We start from the raw sequence: 19,412 nt of genomic DNA on the forward strand, positions 1-19,412 counted from the left end.
CACCACAATCTTAGCAGAATGGGTATCCCTCCTCATGTTGGCACAACCCTTCATATTTTACCTAGCACATTTCCTTTTCCTCCCTCTGGGCTCCCTGAATTCTGACAATAGTCACTGTGTCACTGAGGCCACAAGATACCAGCCAAAGCAACCTGCCCACAGGCACATCAGTTACTTCACCCACCCATAGGGCCTTCCAGGCAGACAGCTGACTCCTGTCAGAGCCAGGAGTCTCAGATCCAAACTGTATGAAGTATCACTGTTATAAAGTATCACTGCCTATATGGCTTGAACAAGCACATGCTTCCTCGTAGTTCTACAGGTGGCCAGTCCTAACACATCAGCAGGGTTGATTCATCCTGAGGAGTCTCCTCAGCCTGCAGGTGGTCAATGCTGCTTTACCCTGTGTCCAATTTATTCTTCTTAGAAGGATACCAGTGATATTGTATTCAGGCCTAACCAACACTAAAGATTGCACTTTAGCTAAAATTACCTTTATAAGGTCCTTGCCTTCAAATACAATTATGTCCTGAAGTCCTGAAAGTTTCAATACTTCAGTGTAGATGAAGGGGGTAGGGGCAATTGAGGAGACTGCCCTCTAGAGAAGGATCAAGGGGTCAGGACTGGTGTGCTGATTTTCCCACATTACAATGTGACTAGGCATTACAGTGTGAAATTCCTACACAAGTCAGCTGTGGATGACAGGAGGCAGAACATTAAACAACAGTGTCATTGTTCAGCTACCTCGCCTCTTGAGAGTGCTACTGTAGCAGGGAGCCAGTGGTCTACGGCAACCTCCCTTCTTAAAGGAAAATGACTGGCCACTCACTGTGACAATGGCAGACCTCTTCACAAAGACCAAGACAACAAAAGAAAACAGTTTGCCACCACAAATCCACAGGATTGCATCTTGCGCCTCAAGGACTCACTAAAATGGCTCAACTCTCACAGCAAAAATCACTAAAATATTCTCATTGTTATGGCAACCATCAGAACTGTTGGGCCAGCCTGAGATCACTGAGGAAGAGGAGCTGGGCCCAACAGAGGAGCCCAGAATGTAAATATGAAATGTTCCATGGTGCCAAGTGTCCTGGCTATGAACCGCTGGAGGACAAGAACGAGAAGAGAGACAAGCACCCCAAACCGTGTTGGAAATCTTGAGAATGCTCCAAGCTTCTTCCCATTGTCAGCTGAGGAAATGTGGCTGAGGGAGACAATAGCAGCCTGGCTAAAGGCCAGAGTCTTCTTGTGAAGGGGTGGGATGCCAACCAGCCCTTTAAGAATCCAGACCCGGTCTCAGGACAGACTTGGGCTAACCACTAGAACAAGCCACCAAGAGTCCCGTTTTGAAGCTCCTGATAGGGCACTGCCTGAAACAGCGCCTCTCCTACAGTCTCCCATGTCTGAGGCTTCTCAAAGCAAAGTCGTGCTATATCAAGGTGCCTACTGCTACTAAAGTTCAAACAGGCATGTTTAGCAAGTTGAAGTTGAAAACGAACACACACACATCAGAAGTAGAACCTTCTTTGGAAATAACACCAGATACCTTTTTGAGTCCTTCAGTGACCTGAAGGCCTGGCCAGGTGGCCTCACTGATACCACTGTGAGCCCTGGCAGAGCACCCCACAATGTCTCCCTTCCATCACTGAGGCTTTCAAGGAGACCATTAACCAGAGAATCTCTACCAGAAACATGACCCCTCTGTGATCTCTCTGTGCAGTGAGCCCAAGACCCAGCTCTACCTCAGCTCACTCCAAGTGTCTAGACTCAACCCCGGGTATGGAAAAAAGAGGCAAATGGAGCCTATCATGACCACTGTTAGAGACACGGAAAAAGAAATACTTTCTTCCTCAGTCAGCTTAAAGCTAAATCATATGAAAACCTGAACTGCATAAACCTCTCTCCAATCTTGGGCCGAATATTGTATAAAGTGAGGGGAGGGGTTGGCACCTAATGTACAAGATGAGGGCAGGACCACTCCAACGTATAAATAAAGAGAAGGTTTTTATTGTAGATATGAGGGAGAGTACAGTCAGAGGCATCTGGAACATATCTCAACATCCCCACTGTGCAGCTGCGAGGGAGGAAGGAAGAGGTTTTAAAATGGGCAGATGCTGACAAGTGAAACTCAAAGGCTAACTCCTTCCAAAGCTGCGCAAAGGGAGACGGGCCCAAACTCCAGTTTAGCTCATAAGACCATGTCCCTGGGATGAATCCAGGCCCATTAAATTGACTCCCTCAGAAAGCTCAATAATGGCAGAAAAATGTGCAATGTGGTCTAGCCTGCACCTAACGAGGCTGCCTGTTCTTACAGCGCTCCCTACAAGGATGTTGGGCAGACATCTCTCTCAGCTCAGAAGCATGTGTCTGGATGCCCAGAGGGCTGTTCCTTGGCACTGTAATCAAGGAGGGGCTCCTTCCCCCAGCTTCTGATGGGGGACAGAGGTCCACTTCACCAACTGCTTGGCTCAGGGAACAGCATCTAATTAGAGGCTGACCTGCTTTTAGCTTCTTCACCCCTCTACCTCTGCTGAAAACAGGCTCTCCCCTGCCCAGTCGCTGAGTGCTCATTCCCACAAATCACCTCAGCCACTGCTGAGGAATAGCAGCTCTCTCCCCCACTGTCAAGAGTCACCAAAAAAAAACAAAACAAAACACAAAACAAATTTTGTTTTGTCCTTTGTTTTTGTTTTTGGCAAATGTTGAATACGAAACCCATATTTCTCTGCATACTATACTCCCAGCCCCAAACTCTATTTTCTTGCCTTGACTAAAGTCCAACTGTGTTTGAATTCAACAATGCAACTTACAAAACACCACAGTGTAGAAATTGAATATGATTTTTTTGTTTTGTGTTCTGCTTATTTGTGTGTATGTGTGTGTGTGTGTGTGTTTTCAACTAAATAAATGCATTGCACCTATAATGGAAAAAATTGCATTCAGGTGATTTAAACTTCCTACCTGTCGTCGCTGTGATAAAACACTGTGACAACAGCAACTCAGGGGGAAAGGGGTGATTTCAGCTCACAGTTGTAGGTTACAGCTCATCGCAGAGAGGAGTCATGGTAGTGGGAACTCAAGCAGCTTGTCGTGAGCAGAGAACGTAGATGCCTTTATGCTTAGACTCAGCTCGCCTTCTCTTTTCTACTTCAGGGTCCAAACCCAGGGCATAGTGTTCCCTTTTGTAGGCTAAGTCTTCAATGTCAATTAATGTAATCAAGATAATCTTCCAGAGACAGGTCCATGAGAGCCAACTCATCCAGGCAGTTCGTCATGAAGGACTCATTTCTGAGGTGAGCCTGCATTGTGTCAAGCTGACAATTAAAGCCAATCATCACACTACCAGAGAGCAGGGAAACCCATTTACCAGTTCCAAAATGCTCTAGACCTAGTTAATAACACCAAGTGACCAGACAGTCCAACCATCACACTACTAGCTGATCTGGTCCAAAGCCCAGTTCCTGGGGCCTCATTTTATAAAACACTCTGGGATGAAGAAGGCCAATAGTCTTTTCCTGAATCTGTACACAAACACCATTATGTGTGGCCTTGACAATTTCATTGTCTGGTCCTCATTTCCCTCATCTATACAACAAGAAGATGGGCCAAGGTGTGTCAACTTCCTTCTTTCTCAAGCATGCCAGATTTCTGTCTTATAACACACCTAAGATCAATGGCCAAGAAGAGATTCAAAACGAACAGGGCCACACCAAACTTGGAGGCTAGAGCAGGTGCCCCACACAGGTGCCCGATGCATTGTCCCACCTTGAATTCCTCATGTATACGTTCCTCCAGGACTTTGGCAGCCTTGCGATCCTCCATCTCCACTTTCCACCTCTCTGCCAGGATCCGGGCTTTCTCATTGGCCAAGGCATCCCGGAACTTCTGGGTGATTTCTGCTTCCTTCTGTTTCCTTCCAAGAGATCAGCAGCATGGGTAAGCTTGAGTGAAAAACTAGAAGACCATATCACAATGCAACTTCAAGTCAAAGCAATGAGCAACCTTGCCTTAGTACACAGAACAGCAAACACAAAGATTAACATAACTCATGATAACAAAGGAAGGGAGAGATAGGGACGGGAAGGTAAATCAATAGGACCATTCTGGAAGGTAAGAAACAAGACATGAAAATCCCATTTATCATTCAAGTAGCCAAAGCTTATATAGTAGCCAGCAGAGAAGTTTCAGGAAAAGAAATAAAAATCAATTCAGATGTCTATCAAAAATGTAAATAAGTTGAATTCCTGTGTAATAATAGACTACCACATGAGAATCTTCAACAGCCTCAGGATTTCAACTGATGGGATCTATCAACGGACAAATAAATATTTTTTATCTCTTAAATATTCTTCATGGTTAGCTTGGATGGTGGGTGTTCTTTAATTCAGTATAGTCTTAGTCTTGTTTACATTGTTACAACTTCATAACTAAAACACCATCATTCCGACTTGATGGTGGAAGATGCTAAAGACACCATCACATAAATTTCCAAGTTTGGCAAGGGAGAAAAAGTTAAAAGCTGTTGATGAAAAGAGTCTAACGCCAAACTTTCCTGAGGGCTCAGCTGTCCTATGGTGAACACATAAATAATATTCAGAGGAACAACAGAGAGCCACATGAAGCACAATTGCTAGACCATCCCTGTGAGAAGTTCCCACAGTGGCTGGGGCTGTAGAAATGGTTCAGTTGGTAAAATACTTACCATGTGAGCACAAGAAATAAATTCAGGTCCCTAGAGCTCTCATATAAATCTGGATGCAATATAATCCCAACACTGGGGAGACAGAAACAGGAAGATCCCTAAAATTCACGGCCACCCAGTCTGGCTATATTGGTGAGCTATGGTTTCCTTGGGAGACTCTGCCTCAAAAATAGCATGGAGAGAGACAGAAGGAGACATCTGACATTTACACATCTCTGGCTTTTACACATACAAGCACTCACAAACACAGGCACATGAGCACATGAGCAAGTGCCACACACATACAACATGCAGTCCATACCGTCCAGGTAATTTCAGGCTAGAGGAAGAGGTGTTAGGTTTCTAGGCCATATCACCAATGAAAGAAAACTGAGGTTCCAGATTAGCTGTCTGGTGGGTCTAACACTTGAACTCACAAGGTTTACTGAGGGGAATCTCTGGTGCCTTGGTTAGTTGATCTTGACAGAGCTCAACACAACTGAGAGCACCTCCGTTTTCCACCCACAGCTTAGATCTACCCAGGGCTCTAGGAGCAGGCCCTACCCAGTTCCCTCCCAGCCAGCACCTCTCACCAGAGCTCCTCAGCCTCTCTCTGGGCTTGCAGGCGTGCTCTCTCTGCAATCAGCTCCTCGGAGATCTCTTCATAGGGCTTGTCGCCAGGACCTTCACCCATGACCCACACCCAGACCTCGCCATCTGCTCCCAACAGCCACTGGATGTGCTTGTTGCTTGCTGCCTCACAGCGGAAGGGAGAGAGAAAAGAAGAAACACATAGTTTCCAGTTAAGGAACAGGCTGAACCGGAGCATCGCCATCACACAACTTGACAGACCAGCAGTGGCTTGAGTACAGATTCTGGTGCAGATTCAAGGCATTCTCTTACACCATCCCCTCTAAGGAGGAACATAAGAGCCAAGCCAGCACCGGAGGCTAGCGTCAGAGATGAGCTCTAATGAGGTCCACATCGGCAAAAATATCCAGGCTAGTGTAATGCTCAGTAAGAAACAACTTGTGCTGCTCCCGGGCTGAGGCAATCAGGTGTCAGCGAGTCTCCTTTGCCCTCTCGTTTGCCTAGCCAATGACTAGAAAGAAGGAATCAGAAATGGCAGCAATGCAAGATGAAGCAGCCTGGAGCCTCATGTCTCTGTGATATACATCATGCTGTAATTTGAGGAAGAAATGAACCTTTGCTGGATGCGGCCACCAAGAGCCCTTAGTCTGCCAATAACGGCAGGTTCCACTGATGTCTTGACGAGATCAGTGAGGTTCCTCAGTGACAGGGTTGTCACAGCAATAGAAACCCTGCATCCGGGTGGTGGATCTCCAAAGAGCTGGAGATCCATGCATGCAGGAACAAACTGCTGGTAAAAATGCCGCAGACTCATTAGGGCTTAAAAGGCAGACCCCGTTTTCTGAGTTGGGGGGGGGGCATGAAGCAATTGTAGTGTGTATTGGATGCATTCGACATGGTGTTAAAGAAAAAAAAAAACACCTAGAATTCAAGAAGGAATAAAGTGTTTTGCAGGGAGAAGTGAAAGAGAATGGAGAGATTAGAGAAATTTGGGTTTCAAATTGTAAGAGATGTACTGGCCGTGGTGGTGAATGTCTGTGATCTTCGTACTCTGCAGATTGAGGCAGGAGGATCATGAATTCTAGGGTAACTGGGCAATGTGGTAAAATAATCTCTCTCTCTCTCTCTCTCTCTCTCTCTCTCTCTCTCACACACACACACACACACACACACACACACACACACGGAAAGAGAGAGAGAGAGATGCAAAAGATTAAATTCTGAAGAGTTTTGCCTGACAAATCTCAGTTAGCTGTCTCTGGGAATGAGATGCCCCGGGACACAAAGCACAGTGTGGCTGTGCTCATGGGCTCTCTAACTCCACTACAGCAGATGCCACTAAATGAAACCGCCAGCCTCCAGGACCTGGTGTTTGCTCACAGTTATTTCCCAGAGGCTGCCCCAGTCTCTGACTGACAGGCCAGGCTCATGACTGAGGCATCTGACTCCTGGCCAAAACTTCCTTGCATTACAGGGCTCTCTGCAACAAGGCCCCCAGCCTCCCTCTCTCCTTTCTTTACTCAAGGTCAAGGAAGAAAATTTTAAATATTTACTTATTTTAAATAGTGACAAACTCATTGCATAATTGTACAAAATTGTTTTAAAAAAAAACCCAATATTTATAAGACAGCAGAATTATCATTAGGGCTACAATCACTGAGCCACTGCTCTCCAGGCTCCATTGTCTGCCTTTCTTCTGGATGCATACTTGATAGAACAATGATCAGAGTGAAAAGTCAACCTATGGGGAGAGAAAGGATTCTTGCAAACATACACCTCATTAAGAGCTAGCATCCAAATACATACGGAACTCAAGCAACACAAAATCAATAAAACAAATGATTCTGTTTTAAAATGGGTACAGAGCTTGAATAGACACCTCTCCAAAGACTCCGTACAAATGGCCAGCTGTGAGAGAAAACATTCAGCCTCATTAATCATCAGAGAAGCTCAAGTCAAAGCACTGTGGGATATCACTCCATGCGTTGGAAGAGTGAGCAGCAAATATATAAAGCTAAAATGCTTGGCAGAAGGAGCTAGAGCAGTGTTCTCAACCTGTGGGTCGAGACCCCTTTGGGGAGGCCAAACAACCCTTTCTCAGGGGTTGCATATCAATAACCTACATGCCCCATATTTACATTATGATTCATAACAGTAGCAAATTTACAGTTATGAAGTAGTAACAAATAATTTCATGGTTGGGGTCACTACAACATGAGGAACTGTGTTAAAGGGTCGTAGCATTAGGAAGATTGAGAACCACTGGCTGGAGAGATGCTCAGCCATTACTTGTTGCTCCTGTAGAGGACCTCAGTTCCATTCCCAGCACCCAGATGGCAGCTCATGACTATCTGGAACTCTAGTTCCAGGGGATCTAGCACCCTATTCTGCCCTAGTGGACACAGAATGCATGTGGGCGCAGATACACATGCAGGCAAAACACCCCCACACATAAAGCATTTTATTTATTTGGTTTTGTTGTTGTTGTTTATTTTTCAAGACAGGGTTTTTCTGTGTAGTTCTGACTGTTCTCAAACTTGCTCTGTAGACCAGGCTGACCTTGAACACACTGAGATCTGCCTGCTTCTGTTTCCCAAGTGCTGAGATTAAAGGCATGTGCCACCAGCGCCCAGAACTTTTTTTTTTAAATGAAAGCTTGGGAGAGCATAGAGAGAAAGGGACGTTTGTATCCTGCTGTAAGAATGTGAGTTAATGCAGCCATTGTAAAAAATAGTGCAGAAATTTCTCTGAAAACCAGGACTAAAGGTGTCAACATGTACACACACATGCGCACATAGATGTATGTAGCCAATAGACATTAAGTTGTTATGACAAAGATGTCTGCATAAGCATATTCATTATGGCCCTGTGCACAACTGACATGGGGTCAACCTGTGTCCACCAAGAGTCATGAACACATAAAAACAATTTTAAAAATTAAGGAATGAATAATGAAAATTTAATACCATATTACAGTAGAATATACTATTTGAGCCTGGAAAAGTAGGAATTCATATCATTTTCAACCATCTAAGTGAACCTAGGAGGAGGGAAGACTGTGTGAAGTGAAAAAAGCCAGGCACAAAGATGCAAATATCATATGAACTCACACGTATGTGGATGTACAGTGGTTACCTGGTGTGGGAGGTCCTTCTTTCTATGTGTTGCTTTTATTGGTAAATGAATAAAGAAACAGGCAGTGGCTTGTTGATAGGGCAGAACTTAGGAAGGCAGGGAATGCTAGGCTGAATGCTGGAAGGAAGAAGGGCAGAGTCAGACAGACACCATGTAGCCGCCAACCAGAGACAGACTCAGGAACTTTAGCCAGTAAAGCCACAGCCACTTGGCAATACACAGATTCATAGAAATGGATTAAATTAATTTAAGAGTTAGCCAATAAGAAGCTAGAGCTAATGGGCCAAGCAGTGATTTAATTAATACAGTTTCTGTGTAATTATTTTGGGTCTAAGCTAGCCAGGTGCCAGGAACCAGCAAGCAATCCTTCTTACTACAGTTATCAGAGAATGAGGAACGGGATTAGAGAGATGGTGGAAAAAACACATGTATCTCTAGTTGCATATATGGGCAGCACTAACTGGACTTAATAGGTTATTTTTAAAAAAACAAACAAACATGAAGTTAGGAAGGGATATGTTTGGGCGATAGGAGGAATTGGAGGAGAAAAAGGGGACAGAAGATAATATTTCATTGCATAAATGTATGAAATCTTCAAAATAAAAATATATAAAGAACATCTATCACATTAGTATACAAACTTTATCTTATCCTTAAAAATGGTAAAAACATTATGTATACCCAAGATTTGTTTTAAGATATATTTCTCTATGATTTATTATTTAAAAATTGGGTATTGTTTTACACTTTTGCAAATCTATTGACTATCCAGCCTGATTAAAAGGAAACAGGGTTCTTGTGTCTTCCGACTTTACCCTTTATAATAGATAATTTTGGTTGATGCACATTAAAAAATTGTCAACATGCATTTGGAAGAAAGAGAAGGCATTTCAGCTTTTCCCCAGGTAGCCTTAGATACTGAAGTAAGATTCAATAAGTTATGGATACTCTTTTTGTTTACTTACTTATTTAGAGATAGGATCTTGCCTATGTAGCTTAAGCTAGCCCTGAACTCATTTCCCAGTGGTCTTGAATGTATGATAGTTCTCCCACCTCGGTCTCCCCAGTGCTTGATTGTAGGCATGCGCCACCACCATGCCCAGCTAGTTGCAGGTTGCTAAAGGTTAGTTACAACATAGAAATCTAAACCACACCAATAAAGCCATTGAGTTTTGACATTAAAAGTCATTGATTGTGATGACATAAGGGTACTACACATTAGGCGAAGTTGGGTGGGAATGCTGTAGGTATTCTCCAAACTCTTGAAATTCTTCTCAAATAAATCTGAATTACTTCAAAATAAAAAGTCTAAAGATTTTTTCGTAAGACTTTATTTTTTATTTGTTTTCGTGTGCGTGTGTGCGTGTGCACACGTGCATGAATACATGCACGTGTGTGTGTGCACGCACATGCATGAATGCATGCAATGTGTCCATGTGTGTATGATGAACAAGGACACTGATCTCCTGCAGCTGCAGTTACAGGTGGTTAGGACTGGCCTGGTGTGGGTGCTAGGAACCGAAACTTGGTCCTTAAGAAGAGCAGCACTGAGCCATCTCTCCAGCCTCAGTCTTTTGTACTGGAACTCACTGTATAGATGAGGCTAGCCTCAAACTCACATTGATCTGCCTACATTTGCTGGAATAGAAAGCATGTTTTTGTATGTCTCCATGATCCCAGCTACTGAGCAAGCAGTAATGGAAGAATTAGCACTTGAGACCAGTATGGCTACAGAACAAGACCTTGTCTCAAGACAGACAGACAGACACACACACACACACACACACACACACACACACACACACTCTCTCTTTAAGAATAAAACTCCACTGGCTCATATTGTACTTTGAACAGACCTTGTACTTATGCATGACTTTGCTACTTTGCTCATTGGGTCAAGATATCAAACAGATCTTCTAACCATAGGTTTTACCTTAACAGTATCAGAAAAGATACATTTTAAATGCAATCATGATCTTACTAGAAAAAGTGCTACACATTCCGCGATCTGTAAGCTCCATGTGATGGATAGACATTTTGCAAAAAGTCTTGCCTTTTTGCTTGAAAGCAGAAATTTTATCATTGGCGTAAATTTTGTCAGTTACTTTTCTTGAAGTAACAGATTCTCTTTATACATTTTTAAATACTTACCTATGAAAAATATAAATCTATGCCTGGCAATCATCTCTTAAGTAAAAACAAGGAACCACGAAAGAAATTAGTTTATCAAATTACTGAAACAAGCACAGAACGTCTTTCTCAAAATACTCCTGCATCCTGCTGTAGTAATGCTTGCCGTTGCCCTCTCATTTCTCACACAATAAAATGTCTACTGTTTCACTGCGGAGTCAGTCACTTGTATGGAATATACATCGACCACTACCAGTATGCTACCAGAGTTCCTCATTCTATGTGTTGACTTTCCATCACTATGACAAATATCTGAGCTAGTCAACCAATGGTTATTTTAAACCTTTTTACAGGGCTTAGAGTTTGGAGATTTCAGAACATGATCTGGCCGATCTAGTGAGGATATCGCACTATAGTGGAGTCACACACCAGAGCAGATGGGTCACATCCTAACCAGGAGAGGAAGAGAATGAAATCCCACAATCCCTTCTGAGAACATATCCCCAATGACCAGGAGGCTTTCTCCTAGACCGACAGTCCTAGCACCTCCCAATAGCACCAGACTGAGGACCACGCCTTCAATATCTGGAGCTTTAGGACACATTACAGATACTAACTGTGACACCCACTATTGATTTTACAGCCTTAGAACAAATACGGTTAAAAGGAGCACAGTTTTAACCTCATAAACTGACCATCCCAGAAGGTTCTCAAAATGTCCTAGGGATCCAGGAACTACACTTTGAGGATCATTCCATAATGCTATAGCTTAAATTTGTTATATTATGCTGATCGGGAGGAAAGGATTAATACCTAGAACACACAAAGAATTCTTGTAAATGGCTGATAAATACCAAAAATACTTAACTTCACCACCAATTAAAGATAAAGAAATGCAAACAACAACCAACCATCATTTCGCTCACACAACACTGGGAAGCACAGAAAGGTGTAACAGTAGAACACCAAAACTTCTTAAAATTGTCTCAAAGGAGAAGGCACAGGCACAACCATTTTGAAGATAATAGCAACATTTAATATAAAGTTGAAATGGTTTCCATTATGATTAGAAAGTAGTAATGCTTCCCAGTAAACAACCTGACAGCTGTCTTGCATGTCTGTTCAGAGAGACCTGAGCAAGATAATTCCTGGAGGTGTTGCTCAAAATGTGAAAATTTGAAAATTACATAAATAATAGAGGAAAATGATACTGTATTTTATGATACTATAGTGTACAGCAAGAAAAGGAGGCTAAACAACATAACTGCATCTCTAAAAAAAATGAAGACCCACGAAATTCAGCTCAGGTTACTGTATGATAGAATCATGCCATTTATATACAGATTATGTGGCATATTGTTTACGGACCCAAAGCACATATTAAAATAAGGAATGGACATAAGTGTGATACACACTGAATTTGAGTAACAGTTGAATATATTGTGAGGATCAAAGAATAAGATTATAGACTAGAATTCCATCAAAATGGCTCTGAAATACATCAGAATAGTTTAAAGAAAAACTATTAAAGTCTACAAACATAGACTTTTGACAAAGGTATTAAAAGCCATGAAAATTTATATTATTTTTACTATATCTATAGACTCAAATGATTTTAATGAGAAAAATTTTAAAATATTATTTTTTTTTTTTTGGTTTTTCGAGACAGGGTTTCTCTGTGGCTTTGGAGCCTGTCCTGGAACTAGCTCTGTAGTCCAGGCTGGTCTCGAACTCACAGAGATCTGCCTGCCTCTGCCTCCCGAGTGCTGGGATTAAACGCATGCGCCACCACCGCCCGGCTAAAATATTATTTTTAAAGACATGATATGCGGGCTGGCACAATGGTAAAAGTGCTTGCCACCAAATCTGATAACCTGAGTTTAATCCTGGAGATTAAAATGAGAGAACTGACCATCACACACATGTGATAGCATGTATACACACACACACACACACACATAAATGAATAATACCATAACTTGCCATAGCCACTAGGAATTAGCAAGACAGTTAATAACAAGAATTGGCAAAAATATGGGAAAAATAAATCCCCCTGTAACTGTTGCTTTGAATGTAGGGTTACAAGATAACCTAGTGATTACAACCAAGAGAAAGAAAAACATGTTTCCATACAGAAATGTCCATTTGAAACTAGGCACAGTACCATACACATGTAATGTCAGCACCTGGAAGGATGAGGCAGGAGGATCCCTGTGAGTTTGAGGCCAGCCTATGCTAGATATTAAACCCTGTCTCAAAAAGAAAAGAACAACAACCAACCAATAGTTAAAAAACAAAAATTCTTGTGCATGAATGTTCACAGAAGCATTGCTCGCCATAGCCTAAAAAGAGAAAGTAAGCCATAGGTTCACTACAAAAAGACTGCGTAAACAAAGATGACCATGGGGTAGGGGGTGCGGGATGGGGAGCATGTACCTAAAAGTACCTGAGACATTGAGGCAGAAGGGTCTTTAGATGCCAGCCTGAACTACATACCCAGGACTGTTCTTAATATGATCAAAAGACTGATCCAAACATTCAGTGCTACCTTAAATTCCCAACATGAAAGCAGATTCTAATATTTGCCATAATAAAAGAGCTATAATAAACAAAATAAATCTTCAAAAAGGTGAATAACCTACATAGTTCCAGTTTTTTGTTTTTTTTTTACTTCACTTGGATTTCACTTTATTTTATTTTATTTTTTTAATTTATTTATTTATTAAGGATTTCTGCTTCCTCCCCGCAACCGCTTCCCATTTCCCTCCTCCTCCCCCGATCAAGTCCCCCTCCCTCATCTGCTCGAAGAGCAATCAGGGTTCCCTGACCTGTGGGAAGCCCAAGGACTGCCCACCTCTATCCAGGTCTCATAAGGTGAGCATCCAAACTGCCTAGGCTCCCCCAAAAATATATAAAGAAATCAAGAAACTAGAACGTAAAAGGCTAATCAACCCAATTATAAAATGGGGCATTGAGCTGAACAGAGAATTCTCAACAGAAGAACTTCAAATGACCAAAAGACACTTAAGGTCATGCTCAACTTCCCTAGCGATCAGGGAAATGCAAATCAAGACAACTTTAAGATACCATCTTACACCTGTCAGTATGGCTAAAATAAAAAACACCAATGATAGCCTTTGCTGGAGAGGTTGTGGAGGAAGGGGTACCCTCATCCATTGCTGGTGGGAATGCAAACTTGTGCAACCACTCTGGAAAGCAGTGTTTCGGTTTCTCAGGAAATTCGGGATCAACCTACCCCTGGACCCAGCAATACCACTCTTGGGAATATTCCCAAGAGAGGCCCTATCATACAACAAAAGTATATGCTCAACTATGTTCATGGCAGCATTGTCTGTAATAACCAGAACCTGGAAACAACCTAGATGCCCTTCAACGGAAGAATGGATGAAGAAAGTATGGAATATATACATAGTTCCAGTTTTAAATTTATTAGAAAGCTACATTTTCAATATTTAATAGAAAGCCACAACCACAGTGATATTTATGTAAGGGTAGATACATACATTGGTTGACTACTAGATAGAACCCAGAAATAGAGCCATATGGACTTTTTGGCCAGTTGTTTTTCAACAATAGTGCCAAGATAATAAAATTGAAAGAGGATTTTTTTTTTCAACAAACAATACCAAGAAACTAACACTCACATGCAAAAAAGAATTTTTGACTCCCACCAAACATCCCACACCTGGCCACATTCAAGCTGTTAGGGAATGAGAACATTAGTACAATTGGAGAGCATGGCAGAGACCCTGGATAGCATGGGGGAAACATTGAATAGCTCGGGGGGGAAGAGCCTAGATAACAACGGGGAGATACTGGGTAGCATGAGGGAGACATTGTTTGCAAACAAACAGCATGAGGAGTTTTTCAGTTCAAACCGTGTGCAGAGAGAAGCATTGCTAATTCTTAGGTGAGAAGAAACTAGAAAGCAATCGTGTTCACAACTCTGAGACAGAGAAGCAATGAAGCCATCTGCAAGCTGTTACTTCTGCAGAGCTGGAACTGAGACCTGCGATCACATTACAAGGCGATATAGCTAGTTCCTTTCTCAGGGACTGTCCCTGCTGACCTCCAGGCTGGAGGATGAAGCATGTCCCTGCTGACCTCCAGGCTGGAGGATGAAGCAGGAGGGGACATGCACAAGTCTCTGACACAAGAAAACAGAAATTAAATCTGGGTAGTTCAGTCCAGCATCCTCCACTGGAGCCCTGTTCAGTCAGGAAAGGCATTTGCCTCCATGCAGGTGACCTCATCTAGCGCTCTGCAAGAACAGTGTCCTAACCTGAGACATCTCTCCAGACCCATGCTTTCTTTTTCCTTTAGCCTGGGATCAGACCACGGAATGGTGCTATCCACATTCAGGGTGGTATTCCCACCTCAAAAAAAAAAAAAAAAAAAAAAAAAAACCTGTGAGATCAGCCTCACAGAAATACCCAGAGGTTTGTCTCTTAAGTGAATAGGAATCCTGTCAAGCTGACATCAAAATTAGCCATCACAACCAGTGAGCTGGAGTGCCTCTTTACATCTTAATTGTGATTTAAAATTTCCTGAGTGAACTGTGGGAGGTGGAATGGGAACGTGAGTGAGCAGGTATTGGGGGGCAGCAGAAGAGCATACTAAAAGAGATGACTGGAAAGGGGTGCATTTCAGGGTCAGGTAAAAACCTGGTGTAAGGGAATCTCCCAGGAATCTACAAGGATGACCCTAGCTAAGACTCCTAGCAATTGGGGATATGTTGCCTGACCTGGTCATCTCCTTTGACCAGGAGAGACTCCTACAGAGGGAGTGGGACATCAACCCAATCACATAACCTTGGCCTACAGCTGTCTTGTCTATGGAATGTGCTGGAGAAAGGGTGGCCTAAAGATTGAGAGAGTGGCCAATAAATGACTGGTCTAGATTAAAACCCAGGCAGGAGAGTAAACCCATCCCTGACACTGTCTGGAGCACCAGGACCCAGGGGCTGGATGACTCAGAGACCTAGGATAGAACCAAATACAACTGGAGAAAAAAGATAATGTCAATGTAGTGAGTGCTAATGATATTCTGCTATACTCAGAGATTGATATGTACTTCAATTCTCATCAGAGAGGCTTTGTTATGCCCAAATCCACAAAGTCCCTTCAAAAGCCAATGAGGAAACCAAGTCCCGTATGTAAAAGCAAAGAACCTTTATTTTAATCAAGTTTGCAAACTCGGTCTCTGAGTGTCCAATCTATTGGAATAAACGGTGAACCCCTAGCTCAGTTAGAATTGGGTTTTTATAGTAGTAAAGGTGGGGATAAGGGGTTTTTGAGATTTAGGACCTCTGATTGGCTGACATTTGTCTAGGGGTGATAGAGGAAGGTCATTGGTTAAATAAAAAGAAACTGCTTGGCCCTCATTGGTTAGAAGATAGGTGGGAGGAGTAAACAGAACAGAACACTGGGAGGAAGAGGAAATGAACTCAGACTCCACAGCTCTCCTCTCGGGAGCAGACGCTTCAGAGAGATGCCATGCTCCCAGCTCCCAGGCAGACGCACGCGATGAAGCTCCGACCCAGGATGGACATAGGCTAGAATCTTCCCAGTAAGCGCACCTAGGGGCGCTACACAGATGATTAGAAATGGGCTAAATTAATATGTGAGAATTAGCCTAGAAGAGGCTAGATAGAAATGGGCCAAGCAGTGATTAAATGAATACAGTTTGTGTGTTGTTATTTCCGGCATAATCTAGCCAGGCAGCCGGGGTGCTGGGGATGCAGCCCCGCTGCCCATATTGCTACATAGGGGTGTCCTGGTGAGTGTGTACTCTCAGGTGGTCCTATCTACAGCAGTCAGAATGTTAGGCATTTCCTTTGGATGGTCTGTTTTTGGGTGGTGCTAGGTAATCTCATTTTGTGGTTCTTTCTGCAACCAGGTATTGCCTCAGGGTAAACTACTGAGACTCAGGCCTCTTAATAAATTTATCGATGACCAAGTTCTACCCTGGCAGGTGATAATGGTTGGAAGTAAAGGACTTCCTTTGGGTGACCTGCCCATACTTAGCTTATCATGGCTGGCCCCTACAGCTTCATCCAGCAGCTTGTAGAAACAGATGCAGAGACCCTAGGCAAACATTAGGCAAATCTCAGGGAGTCACTCTGAGGACTGGGAGAAAGGATTATAAAAGCCAGAGGAGTCAAGGACACCATAAGAAAACCCACAAAATCAACAAACTTGAGCTCACAGGGGCTTATAGAGACTGAACCAACAACAGGGATGAGGAGGGGGGACTGGGAAGAGAGGAAGAAGGGGAAACTGTGGCTGGGATGTAAAAAAAAAAAGTAGCTCTCTTGTAAACCACTTATACAGACATTTCCTCAATTTTTTTAATCGTCTTTTCCGAATTGATTTGGAAAACTTGTTTATATTTACTGAATATTAACAGTTTGTTTTACATCTTGTAAATATTTCCCTCCCATTTATCTCCTATTTTATTCTCTTAAAAAATGTATTATTGTGTGTGCATGTGCTTGCATATATGTATGATTTACATGTGAGAGCAGGTGTGTGTGTGTGTGTGCCACAGCATGAGCGTGGAGGAGAGAGGACAACTTCTGGGGGGTGATTCTCTCCTACTGTGCTTGGAGGTATGGTCTCTCTTGCTTCTGCCGTGTTGCATACTCCAGGCCAGCTGGCCAAGAACTTCTAGACAAATCTCCTACCTCAGTTTCCCATCTGGATGTGGAGTAATGAGTAATATACTACACATGCAAGCTGCTGCACCTGACTTTTTAATGTGCATCCTAGTGGTTAAATTCAAGTCATCAGACTTGTACAAGACCCTTTACCCATCTTGAACCATCTTGATGAACTTTGTCATTTACAAAAGTATTTATCAAGAAGATTGTTTTTTATCTAATAATATTTTTATTTTCCTTGTTCTATGTTTTAAATGCCTCTATTTTGCATTATCTTTTATTCCTCTAATAATTCCTTTTACACTTTTGCTTCTTTTGTATTCTGGCTTTTAATTGTTCTTAATAAGTCTTCTTAGGGGCTGGAGAGATACTTCAGCAATTAAGAGCACTGGCTGGACCTGGATTCAGCTACAAGGTAGCTCACAACCATCTGTGACTCTTCTGATGTCCAAGCACACTACACCAACATGGTACTGCAGACATACATTCAAGCTAATGCTCATTTATATAAAATAAAAATAAGTAATGTAATGATTGTTCTATCTCTTTAAGAGACAAGCCACGCCCACCCCCTCCCCATCCGCTAAGGCAGGCAGGTCTTCCTTCCTGCTTGCAGCCTTAGTCTCTCTCTTTTTTCCATATCTCTCTCGGAGAAGCATCTTCTCTCTCTCTCCCACTGCTTCTCTGTTCTTCTCCCTTTCTCCCTTTCCTTCCATAACCACTAAATAAATATCCAACCTCACTCTGTATGATGTGTCTATCCATCTGTCTCTCGCCCACTGCCACAAGGCTTGCCGCAGGTGACGCTGCTGGAGACCAGCCACCTTTGGAGACCTGCAGCATGGTCTCATGTGGTGTCCCTGCCTGGGACTGGCTGCTCTCAGGACCTCCTGCCCACTGTCTGCCGCTGCCACTGGGGATCCTGCAGCAAGCTACTTGGGGATCCACAGCAATTTTAAATAATCCATTACAAGTAACATCTCAAAAATATTAAATAGGTAAATAAAAATCATTAAATAACTGTAAGAGAAGGCTGTATATTGAGGTAGGAAGAATAGAAACTTGAATCCTAGCAGTCACGTTGAAGCTCAGACCCTACTTCACCTCCTTATTTCCCAGTATATGCTGCTAAACCTGCCTGAGACTTCATCTGCCCAATTAAAACAGAGCTTATTCCCACTTCATCAATTCAAAGACACACATTTTAACATTTCTGCAATCAGAATGTGTCTTACAATCAACAGTGTGTCATGATTTAATTCACAAAATGCATACAGGTGCAACTTCCAGGTCTCTAAGAGGGTGAGGTTAAAAAGGGTTAATGTAGGCCAGGCTGTGGGGAGACCCAAAATATGAGCCTATTTCCATCTTGTGTGAAGGTCAGAGAGTTTGATGTTGCTCAAAATTGTTGACAGCAATCAGAGCTACACAGCCTGACCTAGGGTGTGGTTACTTGGTCCTTTTGACATTAAGATGGCACGTACAGGTAGATCCACTCCACCCTGACCAATGCTCAGGATATTCAAGCATGCTTCTGCATGGAGGCATGGAAATGTGAGCCTATTTTCACGTTGACCAAAGGGCAAATAGTTGGAACTTACCTCTAGTTTCAGGATAGAATATGAGCCACAAACTGAATCTCTATTAAATTCAAGGCCATGAACCTGATAGAATATCAACTCATGGAAGGTTCACTAGATCACACAAAATAGGTGGGTTCATGAGGTCTTCTCTTGATACCACATACTATCAGCCAAATGCATAGACATAAGCTAAGCTTCATTCCAGCCCATAAGCTATGTCTCCCATTGTCAGTAGATCTCAGCAGTTTTCAGTAGACTATCTCCCATGCCCATCATAAAACTAGGTCTTCGTTTCACCCATAAGAATGTTTATCAACATCTCCAAAACAAATGAAGTCTTCTGGGATTATGAATTTCCTCCCATTTATTCCACACATTGAAAATAAACTTGCCAATCGAACCAGCAGTGCTGACTTGAAAGATGCAGAAAAAGGCTCCACCCTCTAAGCTGCACTATCCTCCATCACCCAGAATCTAGAAAAACTGAAGTAGGCCAAGCAGAGATGTGCTACCCCCAAATCACCACACCAGGAAAAGAGGGAGATAAATGTGATCTGCCTCTCTTATGCTATGTGCCTTCAGAGTGGTTAAAGGTTTCTAAAACGAAGAC

The 19,412-nt window shown here is 42.7% G+C and overlaps 1 protein-coding gene across 3 annotated transcripts in view; it reads right to left on the bottom strand.

The window, feature by feature from the left end:
* Sh2d4b (SH2 domain containing 4B) overlaps positions 1–19,412 on the bottom strand; it is a 61,228-nt gene that overhangs the window by 36,629 nt on the left and 5,187 nt on the right. For 2 of the 3 annotated variants that reach the window (XM_041663027.1, XM_041663029.1), the window contains exons 2-3: positions 5,275–5,438; positions 3,766–3,913 (exon numbers count right to left, since the gene is read on the bottom strand). In XM_041663027.1, the coding sequence (XP_041518961.1) occupies positions 3,766–3,913; positions 5,275–5,438 (312 nt within the window). The remainder of the gene's footprint in view (positions 1–3,765; positions 3,914–5,274; positions 5,439–19,412) is intronic. The other variant, XM_041663028.1, reaches the window with a different exon arrangement.

This window comes from Microtus oregoni, unplaced genomic scaffold (genome assembly GCF_018167655.1).
Source record: "Microtus oregoni isolate MIOR12 unplaced genomic scaffold, Mior012 000013F_ref0000133, whole genome shotgun sequence".
NCBI classification, from domain to species: domain Eukaryota; kingdom Metazoa; phylum Chordata; class Mammalia; order Rodentia; family Cricetidae; genus Microtus; species Microtus oregoni.